The 12,001-nt window shown below is 53.8% G+C and overlaps 1 protein-coding gene across 2 annotated transcripts in view; it reads left to right on the forward strand.

Moving 5' to 3' along the window:
* Positions 1-235: 235 nt before the first annotated feature.
* GPT2 (glutamic--pyruvic transaminase 2) overlaps positions 236-12,001 on the forward strand; it is a 33,857-nt gene continuing 22,091 nt past the window's right edge. The window contains exons 1-3 of one of the 2 annotated variants that reach the window (XM_068991770.1): positions 236-570; positions 7,680-7,769; positions 9,857-9,965. In XM_068991770.1, coding sequence (XP_068847871.1) covers positions 328-570; positions 7,680-7,769; positions 9,857-9,965 — 442 coding nt within the window. In that variant the 5' untranslated portion in view covers positions 236-327. The remainder of the gene's footprint in view (positions 571-7,679; positions 7,770-9,856; positions 9,966-12,001) is intronic. The other variant, XM_068991769.1, reaches the window with a different exon arrangement.

A 12,001-nucleotide genomic window follows, 5' to 3' on the forward strand; every position in this document is an offset into this window, starting at 1 on the left:
CGCCTGAGCCGAGGAGCTGCCCTAGGCGAGCTTTCTAGCCGGACTCGACGAAGGGGTGACCAGGCGGCGACAGGCACGTTGCACGCATGCACTGGGCTCAGCCTTTGCAAAACCCGGTTGTGCAGCGCTTTCGCTCTGCAGCGGCGAGGTGCAGGGTCCGAGTCGCCGGGGGATGGGCACCCGTCCCCGAAGCCAGGCTGGCACCTCTCGCTGAAGGAGCCCTTAGCTGAGCTTGGGGGTGGGTGCCCGCGTGCCTGCCTTGGGCTGTGCGCGACGTGTTTGTTCTCTTTCCCTATTTGTCCCAAGGTTTCACTCGGCGGCCGCGCGATGCAGCGGGCGGCGGCGCTGGTCCGGCGGGGCTGCTGCCCCCGGACCCTCGGCCCCTGGGGCCGTAGTCAGAGCAGCGCGGCCGCCGAGGCCTCGGCGGTGCTCAAAGTGCGGCCCGAGCAGAGCCGGCGCGAGCGCATCCTTACGCTCGAGTCCATGAACCCGCAGGTGAAGGCGGTGGAGTACGCGGTGCGGGGACCTATCGTGCTCAAGGCCGGCGAGATCGAGCTCGAGCTGCAGCGGGTGAGCGCGGGCGCCCGGGCCCGCGTGGGGCGGGAGGGCCCTGGGAGGCCAGGGGGCACTGGTGGGGGCGAGGGGGGAGCAGTAGCAGCTGTCGCCTCCTGGGGTCCAACCGCTGTACTTCCTCCAGCCGCGTGGCCAAGCTCCTTCATTCTGCCAATCTTGACTGAAATGAGAGAATGCCCTCCCCCCAACCCTTCCCTCACTAGTGCCCGGCACCTGGCACAAAGTAAGGCCCTCAGATATGGTTCACTTGTTGAACTGAATTCATCAATTATAGTTGAGTGGCCCTTAGTGCCAGGCACTGCCTGCTATGTGGCTGTCTTACTTGAGTGGAACCAAGGTCCACTGGGGCGTGAGCGTGAGGACAAGGACAGGCAGGAAAGACATAAAGGAGACTTTCAGAGATCACGTTAGGCACCAGAGGTGCGATGAAGGCTCTGAAGAGACCTGTGTTCTCCCGAAGCTTTTTCTCTCTCTGAGACCTTCTGGGTCATTCTTCCAGTAATGATTCCCTGACAAAAGTGGTCCCGCACGATTCCTTCCCCTAGATCCCCTTTGGAACCTTGACTGACAGCCTTATTTTGTTCTCGGAGGAAACAGTCGCCCACAGTGGGTAGCAGAGGCTTGGGCCTTTGGGGCCTTGGCAGGATGGCCCTGGAACTTTCTTCCTCCTGGCGGCCAGCAGACTGGAATCCTGAGTTCACAGCTGTATATAAAGTGACCACACATCTGGTAATGATTCCTATCCCCCTACAACGAGGTGGCTCGGATGGGTGAAAGAAACACCTCTGTAGTTTACCAGAGTTCTAACGCTGGTGGAATTCAGGAGGCAGGGTCCAGAAGGGGAATGTAAAAAATGAATATATTCCTAAGATTTATAGGAGCAGATGAAGTAGTCACCCAGCTGCTTGCTCAAGGTAGTCCTAACCCAGAAGGGGGGAGGCTTCTTTGATCTCACTCTCATAGGCACCAGAACTGAATGTCCTGGGGGTGAGTTGGACACTTAATGGTCCTTGAATGCTTGGGAAGAAGCCATGATGGGACCATGACTGTAACATGGGCACTTTGGGGCGTTTGATGAGCTCACGGCTCGCTGAGACTTCATCAGGACACCCAGTTATGCTGACTCAAAACAGTGAGTTGAATAAGTGAAGTCCAGTGTCTCCCTCTGACTCCTTGCAAGGCCAAATTTAAAGCTTGGCCCTCGGAAAGCTGGCTTGGTTTCTGTGCCTCCCTGTCCCAAAAGTGGACCACAGGCAGAAAAAAGGTTTCTGCTCCTTGTTGATATCTGGCAGACTGGAGCTGGCCCTCCTTGAGACAACAGTCTCCCTGTTAAAGCTGAGATTAAATTGTTTCCGGTTTAGCACTTTACAACTGATTTCTCTGGTTCCAGAGCTGGTAGGGGTTCTGAGGATTATCTCTACCTTTTGTTAAATAGCATGGACTCCATGAAGTATGGGGATGGTTAGAATAGAACGGAGACACTGTCTTTGCTTTCACGGAACTGATTGCCATATTGTTCTCTGGGCCTGAACTTCTCTTCCTGCAATTCTTTAAGGATTGGTGGTTATTATTATTATTATTATTTTTAGCACGTAGAGAAAATGTGAGAGCATTCTAGGTGGAAGGAGGGCTGGGAGCGAAAACAAGGTTGGGAATTTCTGGGCAAATAGGGGAGGGGATTTGTGCTGTTTGGAAAGCACTGTCTGGCAAGGGATATGATAAATGAATGAGATGGAAATGAGGGACTGGAGTCTGGTGTGCTGGGCTTAGGACTTATAGTGCAAAGTTTGGTGTGCAGTGGGCAACTAAGAAGATGTTCCAACAGGATATGGCTCCATCATTGAGCTAGAGAAAGTTCTTGGTCATTTGGGCTGGAAACACTCTGTGATTTCTAGGACAGATGGCTCCACCACCATGTCCTACCCCTGAATAACTTGAGACATTCTTTCTGTCCATCTACATTCTCCAGTACTTTCGTTCAAATTCATCCCTTCTTGTTCTCTCCTCACTTCGTCGAGTCTCAGTTCCTGACTCTTGGTGCTGGAGATAATAGCCCCAGCCAAGCCTCGCTTAAATCTTTCACTCTTGAAGGGCAGCCTCTCCATTATGCTAGGTTAAGCAGGTCCTCTTCTGAGAGAGCCATGTTTTCTCAGGGTTTCTCAGTCTTTTTTTTTTTTTTGGCTTAGCTTTGCACAGCTTCGGGTTTTTACTTCTGATTTGAACTCTAATGATCAAAACTGTACTGATGTTATTTTAAAGGGTTTGACTTGGTTAGAGATGGGATATGTAGGGAGGTGAGTGACTTGGGGGTAAATCTCTTATCTTCTCTGGGCTTTGGTTTCCCTATTCTGTAAAAGAAGAGTAGTGATCTGGTGGGCCCAGGGTTTCCCCAGGCCCTGACTTTTGTGCCTCTTTCTCCATTTGAAGGCCTTATACTGCCAGGTGCTCTGTTAACAGTACTGGCTGTTTGGCTGGACACGTGGCTCTGGTTTTTGACTGTGGGGTGGCATGCCAGACAAGTCCCGTCCGTCTTGCTTTGTGGTAGGAGTGGGGGAAAATGCTCAGGAGAGCCTGAGGGAGGAGGGGCACTTGGCTAAGAGCGTGTGAAAGGGGCCATTCTCCTCCAGCCTGTTCTGTGTGCTTTCAGGGAGGCCCTGTTTCTCCCTGACAGCAGCTCCAAGGGGGAGTACCTATCAGCTTTTCAGATCCTGGTGTTCCCTGGGAGCGGCACTTAAAAATAAACTGCCATTAGTAGGAGTTTTGAAAAAAATCTGTCAGTTCCTCCTCAACCTACTTCTTTTTCCCTTGTTTTATTGGAGGAAGAAAGGAGGTTGACAGAAGTGGAGACAGGAATGGCTTTTGTTTGTAAAAAGTACAGAGTCAGGGCAAAACATTCATGAGGGGAAACACTGAATATGTTAAAATCACTGAGTGCTGCACCGAGAAACAGATGAAAATGGAGAATGCTGGAGCACCTGCTGATAGTTAGCTAAGAGCTAAGAGTGGAAACTCTGGATGTGTGAGGCACAAGCAGTGAAATCTCATAGGCCATTTTCTTTAGTGCTTAGATACTATTTTAAAATAAAGAAAATTTGTAACATAGGCTTTATTAGCGCTTAGACACTATTTTAAAATAAAAGAAATTTGTAACATAGGCTTTCTTAGCACTTAGACGCTATTTTAAAATAAAAGAAATTTGTAACATAGGCTTTTGTTTGCATGAACCCTCCACCCATCCCCCTGCCCAAGTCACCAGGGACCTGCATCCTGGGCTTTACCTTTATGTGCTGTGGGCCTTGCATCGTTCAGAACACCTTGGCCTCAATTATTCCTCTGTAAAATAGGGCCAATTTATTTCCACTGAAGATGAGTTGGAGATGTTTAGTGATGATGGTTTGAATAGCTAGAACCCTATCAGGATTCTGGCTATCTGGGGAGAAACAACTGCACCAGAGACTTTCCTGTTTTAGGTCAAAAGGTTATGTGAGCTTATATTAATATAAGCAGTGTTTCTAAAAAAAAAACTTTATGAGAAAGCAAAGGCTAGTTTTCCTCTTGTTTTTTTTTTTTAGCCTGTGCTGCGTGGTTTGCAGGATCTTAGTTCCCAATCAGGGACTGAACTCATGCCCTCAGCAGTGAATGCGTGGAGTCCCAACCACTGCACCACTAGGGAATTTCCTAATCAGAACCCTTGGGAGGGTCTTGTTTTCAAGCTAACGAGAGTTGCCTGGGGGAGAGGTGCTGAGGGTCCCTCTTTGCTTGCCTTCCTTCTGAGTCTCTGGGTCTAGGAATGCGCTCTATGGGGTTGGCTCTCTCCTGCCTGGAGCTTAGGCTTGCTGCCTTGAATTATCCTGTTTGGAGCTCATTCACCTTTCATCCCTACTCTGCCCTGCAGATCTCCACTTCTACGGTTGACCCTCCTGCAGACTCCCACAGTTCAGGAGCCTTCCGTCCAGCCTTCCCTGCCTCTGTGGTTAGAAAATTCAGCCCCTGGAGTCCCCACCTCCTCTTAATCTCAGGCCTGTGTCGGGCTGGCTCAGTTTCTTCCATTTGCATATCACGATGGTTAGGGCCAGACCCTGTGCTGAGCCTCACTTTCTTCTGCTCTGCAGCGCAGCTGTTCTCAAGGACCCTGGAGACTAGTCGGGTTTGTCTCTGAGACTTCCTTCCGGAGCTCTCTGGGGCCAGCTGTGCCCTCTCTCCCTTCTCTGAGCCTGCTTCTTCATCAGCCAGCGCTCTGAAGGTGGTGGCCTTTCTGGTGTTGCCCACTTCTGTCACAGAGCATGATTCATAAGTGTTCGTGAATGAAAGGGAGGTTCTCTGGGGAGTAACCGTCCTACCAAGCCTCCCCACTGACATGCCGCATGAAATGACAGGAGCCACCCCTACCTTGAGGAAAATGCCTGTGCCTGTTGGAATTGTCCATTGTTCTCCTGCTGCACATGTGAGCTGGGAAGGACAGTCGTAACAATGATAAAGAAGTTATCATTGTCCTTTATCCTTCTTCCCATTAACTCCTGAAATATGCCATCTCCAGGGCCTGGGGGCCTGCTCCCTGAGCCTTCCTTGACCTGAATGGTGGGAAGGGAGCCCCCCTGCGATGGATCTCATCTCAGTTTCCCCTGGTGAGGCAGCTCTGGGCAGGATGTGTGCAGGTGAGTTAGACACATGGTTCTAGGATGCTAGGAATTGGAACTAAAAAGCTACATGCTGACCTGGCCAGCTCCTGGGGGCAGGGCTAAGGTGAGGTCTCCGTTGGGTGTGCTTGCCAGCCTTGGATGAGTCACTGTGGGCAGAAGTCTGCCCCTGGCTCCTTGGTATTTCCCAACCCACGTAGAACTCAAGGGCATAGAAACAGGAGTCTCCTTTGTATGGTGGCCCTTGGCTGGGCAGCCTGGTCCCCAGTCCATTCAGAGGAGGCAGGTTCCCACCCACTAGCTCTTCCATCATAGCAAAGTATCTGGAGCCTGTGGGTACCCAGACCCAAGAAAGGAGATGCTCCATACTCCCAGGCTGCTTGTTGGCCTGCCCTGAGTTGATTGAGCAGTGCGGGGTGGAGGGGACACACAAAAGGAACATCCAGGGATCTGATTATTTTCTCCCTCCATGGGGCTGGCCCGGGGCCCACAGCTGTGTGGTATGTGTCCTGCCCTCAACTGTGACAGATTTACTCCCCACCAGAGGGGACTGTGCCCACACTGTGGAAATCACCTGAGTTCATGGCCCTAGGGGGCCATGGCGATGGAATCAGACTAACAGAGGGTCCCATGCCAGGAGCTTAGGCCAGTGTGGGTGGGGGAGTCCTACCCTTTGCACACAGTGGCCTGGGTTGCTCAGCCTGTGGGATGAGCCCTGAGGCCACACGCTCTGCAGCCTGTCTCCAGGGTGTCTGACTTCACCCCTGGCCCAGTCCGGGTCAGTAGGCAGTGTTACCCCCTTCCTTGCTGCCCCCCACCCCCCACCCTGAGATGTCTTTCCATATTGGCCAGCCCTGAAGAACTTTGTAAAAAGGGCAGAAGGGAATTCTACCCCCTCCAACCCAAACAGAGCTTTTCGACTCATTAGGCCTGGTTTATGGACGTCCAGGGCTGCCTTCAGGCTTCCCTGGTGGCTTAGATGGTAAAGAATCTGCCTGCAATGCAGGAGATGTGGGTTCAGTCCCTGGTTTGGGACGATCCCCTGGAGGAAGGCATGGCAACCCACTTCAGTATTCTTGCCTCGAGAATCCCCATGGACAGAGGAGCCTGGTGGGCTACAGTCCAGAGGGCTGCAAAGGGTTGGACGCGACTGAGCACAGCACAGGGCTGTTTCTGGGGTGCCCTCCTCAGCCCCTTGTGCCTCCTGGCTCCTAAAGCAGCTGGAGAATTCCATATGGGAGGGCTTAGGGGTGGCAAATGAGAGTCAAGAAAACTTGTTTGGCAGCTGCTTTCATTCCTTAAGCCCACTGGTCTTTACTTAAGGTGTATATTACTGAGTTAAAAAGGGGAAAGTTTTCTAACTTTGCTTTTATTCACACGTTGTGTGAAACGGAGAAGACAAGTATCAGAATCATAGAATTGTACCCTTAAGATTTGTATTTAGAATGCCTTTGGGAACAGGGCAGCTGGAGATGGGAAGGTGGCCATTCCGCGCAGGCCACCCCTTGCCCCACCACCTTCTTCCCCCACGGTGACCCTTGCAATCTTGCTCCTGGTCCAGCTTTGCAACATGATGATATTTGTACTCTGCCAAGTGCTTTCATACCGTTTGTCTCAGATAATCCTTTCAGCTGCTCTGGGGGTTCTTGAACCTGCTGTTGATTCTAACTCTAATAGTGGCTAATTCTGGATTTATCAGGGACCTGTGTGGAGTTCTCATATTTCCAGATTCCCCACAGTTCTCCATCCGAACCACATTTTCTCCTTTGCAGCAGCCAGGTGTCCTGTAGTCACTTCCCAGCGATGTTGCTATTGTTTCCAAGTTCCTTCTCTCTCTGCCGTCTCTGCTCTGTGCTAAACACATTGCTCAGGCAGTGGCCTCACTTTTGCTCTTCAACAAGACATCTTTATCCCTGATGCTTTTTTTCTTTTCAGTATGAAGCTCAGTCCACATTCTTCATTTTGCAAAGACAGGGTTGCAAGAGAACGACCCCCAAGAGGTCCCTGCGGATCAGTGTCTTCTGGCAGCAAGGCTGGCTGCAGTGTCCCATCGATCACTTAGGGGTGGAGGTGGAGCTGGCAGCTGTGGGACCCTCTCCCTGATGCTTTCTGCTGCTGACGCCCTCCCTCCTTCCCACCACATTTGCCCCAGGGTCAGCGTGGACCTACAGCTGCCTCAGGGGTCTCTGGCAGCCCAGGGAAGTTCTTCTAGCCTTCTCAGAAAGTGGGTAACCTTTTGAAGCCTTAATTTCCCAGTCTATAAAATGGGATTAACACAAGCCCTTCCTCATGGGGGTGGTTGTGAAGGTCAAATGGGACCAAGCATATCAAGCGCTTGGCCCTGTGCCCAACACCTGGCAAGGCTCAGCATAGGGCTGCTGACTAATGTCCTGTTGACCATTGCTCGGCTTCTGAAATCTAGGGTCTGAGAATCCCTAAGTAACCACCTATTGCATTCTCTCTACTCAGGGTATCAAAAAACCATTCACTGAGGTCATCCGTGCCAACATCGGGGACGCCCAGGCCATGGGCCAGCAGCCAATCACCTTCCTGCGACAGGTGAGCTGGCCCTCAGGAACCGAGGGCCCTGGGGGAGCAGGGAGCCAACCTGACGGTCAAACCTGTTAAATTGCCTCCGCCTCCTTGCCTGTCCAGCCCCTCAAGACCCAGCAGGCACTGGAATCCCACAGGGAGATGCCACTGAAGCAGCAACCCCCTCCAGCGCCTGACGTCCCCTCTGGTTCTCTCCAGCAGGCTCCTCCCCTTCCTTCCAGGGCTGTCTAAAATCCCTAAGCCCATCCTGAGGTCGCTGTAGTGTACGACACTCCTAGGTGAATGGTCCTGGATGCTGAGTTCGGACCTGGGTTGGTGAGGGCATCAGAGAGTAGATGAAGGCTGGCAGGTGGTGCATGGGGGTCTAGATATGGTTTCCCAGGTGAGAACACCCAGGTTTGAGTGTTGGCTCTGTTGCTGATCAGTTGGGTGGCTTTGGGCAAGTGGAAGTCACCAGAGCACTGCCACAGAGGACTTCTGGGGGCCTCCATGAGATGATGAACATGAAGGCCTTCAAGAGGCACATTTCCATGTTTCAGTTTGAGTGCCAACTGCAAGGATGCTGCATGGGCCCAACTTGTGAGATTGGTGGGCTTGGGGGAAAAGGTGGGAGAGTGCCATAGCATCTGCTAGATAGAGGCTGGAGACCAGCTGTGGGGAAGGCGTTTTCCTAGAGAAGAAATGGGGCCAATTCTGAAGCAAAATTTGGTCTTTGTGTGGTTAAGGTTCGTAGGCTGAGGCAGGCAGGAAAGCCGAGTGCTGGACACCCCTGGTCTTCCTTTCCTGCCCGTATTTCCTGCTGCAGGGGCTGGCACACAGGAGAGGCAAACTTTGCCCTGCTCTCTGGATGGCAGGTGTTGGGGGCCCCGGGGCCTCAGCCTGCAGCCCCTCAGGGAATTCACACAGGGTATAGGGGAGAAGAAATGAGGCTGGCGATGACCTCAGGAACGCCCACTGAATGGGCTCCCGTGGCATTGCTGCTGACTCGGGAGTGTGCCAGCTGCCTGTGAGTGTCAGAGGCCTCAAGCTGGGCCCATGATGAGGAAGTGCATCAGACCAGACAGAGTGGCTCTGCCCGGGAAGTGGAGGTGGGAGGAGATTAAAGCATCCTGCGTGTCCTGAAAGCTTGTCCTGGAAGCACATAGCTTAGGAGAGGAGAGGTCCAAAGTGGCCTCGCTCTGCAGAAGTTCCCCACACGTGCCTGGGGCTCTGGGTGTGAACAGGCTCCTGTTGCCTCAGCCTTTTCTGACTGGCTGGCACACTCCCAGATCCAGCTCTGCTGCTGGCCACAGCAGACCCAGCCTCTGCCACCTGGTGCTGGCTTCCTCCAGCCTTCATAAGTGCCCCAGAGCAGGAGGGCAAGCCAGGTCACCGCCCATCGCACCAATTTATTTGAGGCAAAGCCAGGCTCCAAGAAGCCTGAGCCTGCCTGAAGCCCCCAGCTGGTGTCAGAGCCGTGAGCCCCATCTCATCTTGTTGCTCCTGGCACCACTCCTAAGCTTCCAGCTTAGACTTGCCTGCTGAGCGGGGGTTTACTGACACTTTTGCAAACATTTTCTTGCGTAATCCTCTTAATTTGTGAGGTTAGGGTGATTTTCCCTGTTACAGAGGTGAAAAAGCTGCCTCGGTTTTCACTTCTGGCCAGGAAAGGGGGTGATGGTGAGGAGGGGTGGGGGCGGGGCATGGGGCGGCGCTCAGGCTGTAAGGAGGGGGTCTCTGCAGTCCTGTCAGCTGGGGTGCACCTGCCTGCTTGGTCCCAGCTCCTTGTTCTGGAACCCCTGGTTCTGTGGTCTTGGCTATGTGAGCCGCTGGCCTTCATGGAGGAGCTGGGCCGAGTAGCAGCCTCTTGTTCCCTGGCTCCTCTGGTGGCCCACCCTTGGCCCGAGCCCAGGTCATCAGGGACCCTGCCTCTCACCATCTCCTTTCCGCTGCAGAGCATCCACTGTCCTCCTCCCCACCCGTCCCCAGACCCTCCCCACAGGCGGGGGCCCTCGTGGGGAGTCCTACGGTGACGCTGTCCCTCAGAGGCATCCTTTGTGCCCCTCTGGGGTGGGAGGTTGCCAAGAGCCCAGCCCATGCCTCTGTTCCCCCAGGTGATGGCACTGTGCACCTACCCAAACCTGTTGGACAGCCCCAGCTTCCCAGAAGATGCTAAGAAACGAGCCCGGCGCATCCTACAGGCTTGCGGTGGGAACAGCTTGGGTGAGGCCCTGACTTGCCAGGTCCCGGTGGGCGTGAAAAGAACGTGTGTTCTCAGCATGGGCCTGGCCCCAGCCTCTCATGGAGGGTTATGCGTTGAGCGAGTGTGTGAATGTGTGTGGGGTGGCCAACAGGCCAAGTCAAGGAAAAATACTCTCCTTGTCCGTGCTCTGAGAGCCTCCTGTTTGCTGAGCTGATGGGGTCCGTGCTGTCTCTTGCGGACTGGGGGCACTTCGGGCATGAGAGTCTGCATTTGGCGGGATTTGGGGTTTCCAGGGGGAGCCGGCTGTGACGCTGAGCCCACCACAGCCTCAGGGCAGAAGGTTGAGCTTGAGCCGGAAGGCCAGAAGGAGGTACATTGCCCCGCTGGTCTGGCTTCTCACTGTGCTGTGGCCCCCTTTGGTGGCTTCCTCACTGTGGAGGTGCCCCCCCTTACCCACCACGTGTGTGTGTTGTGTTCCTGACACCGGCCTGTGCCCCTTTGTGCCCGGAGCTCACGCCCGGCCCCAGGGGGCTCTGAGCGGGGAGGCCCTGTGGATGTGAAGGCATCTTCTCTCCCTTGCCTGCTGAGGTGGACCTCCAGCCTCTGGGCCGCTGGCTCTTTGTTCTCATCTCATGTTCTCTTTCCTATTTATTTTTCCCTCATTCCTTTGCCCAGTGGAAGACATAGGGAATCTGGCTCCCCTTGTCCTGAGGAGAAGTAGTTCTCCATAGGGCTTTTTAGGAAGCTTGCCTGAATGTTCCAAACATGGGACAGGGATTCTGTGGCTCGTTCAGCAGGGTATCAGCTGCCCTCGGCCTCTCGGTCACCTCCCTGCCTTTCTCCTCCCCTTTCAGCTCCGTCCCTTTATGGGCATCACTAGGCTTAGCCTTCCTGGCTGTGATCACCCCACCAGCCCTCCATCCAAGCCTGTGTCCTTCGTGTGTCCCTCTCAGGAAGGGGCCAGCCGCCCTTTGCCTCCCTGCCAGTCAGCCTGGGTGGGGTGTGGGCCAGCACCTTGTGAGGCAAGGCCTAAGCCACAAGCTGGCAGAGGGCAGCGCCACAGCTCAGAGACCTGGCCTCCAGGCTCTTTCCCGCTGTACCCTCTGCCCGGCCCAGAGGACAAAGGCGCTTCTCAGAGATCCGTGGCCTGAGGCTCCAGGAAGCGCAACCCAGAGGTGGGGGGAGGGGGTTGCTGTCTGCGTGAATGTCTGGGGAACTGGGAAGGGATCTTGTTCCAGGGACAACCCTCATCAACAAGTGTTTTCTTTGTCAGCCAGGCAGGGCTGGGGGAATGATGTTGGGAGGCCATCTGTGTGAGTCAGGACTGTCTGTGTTCTGTGTGAGGAGCTCAGCAGGATGGGTGAGGGAGGCACTCTCTGAGCCTCTTTCCTCATCCTTGAACTAGGAGAAACTTTGTACCCACCTCCTGGGCTTGCAGGCAAGTTGCTGTTTGTGCTGCTCATCACGTGTGGAGAAGCCCCACCCTGGAGGTCACTACCTGTTTCTGCCCATTGTGGGAGGAAGGGCAGCGTTCTGGCAGAGAGTAGAACAATGGGGGTGGCGCTCTGTCAACTAAGGCTTGGGCAACCTGAGCACTGCCCACAAAAATGAAGGAAGTGGAAGATATGCCCAGGGCCACCCTGACCCAAGGAAGGATTGTAAAGTGTGTACCCAAGGGCTCACCTGGACGTGTTTTTATCATGCCCCTTAAAATTATTTTTAATTGGGGCTTCATTTATTTTTTGTTTGCATAATCCAGTTCTCAGGTTGCATCCTGAATCTTAGGTGGGGTTGAGGTGAAACCTAGACACATCTGGGGGTGGCGGGAGATGGGAGAGAGCGCCCTCCTCCAGCCCCTCTTGGACCCTGGGCTGTGGACCAGGCACTGCTCTAGGCCCTGAGGGACACTGGGGAAGGCAGGTGGAGTTCTGTGCTCATGAAGCTTGCTGTCATATTTGGGAGAAACAAACATGAAAAAGAATTAAGACAAAAACATAATTCCCAGTTTTCATGAGTTCCTGGTGGACGAGCAGAGAGTTGTGGGGTTTGAACAAGG

This window comes from Capricornis sumatraensis, chromosome 20, assembly GCF_032405125.1.
Source record: "Capricornis sumatraensis isolate serow.1 chromosome 20, serow.2, whole genome shotgun sequence".
Lineage (NCBI taxonomy): Eukaryota > Metazoa > Chordata > Mammalia > Artiodactyla > Bovidae > Capricornis > Capricornis sumatraensis.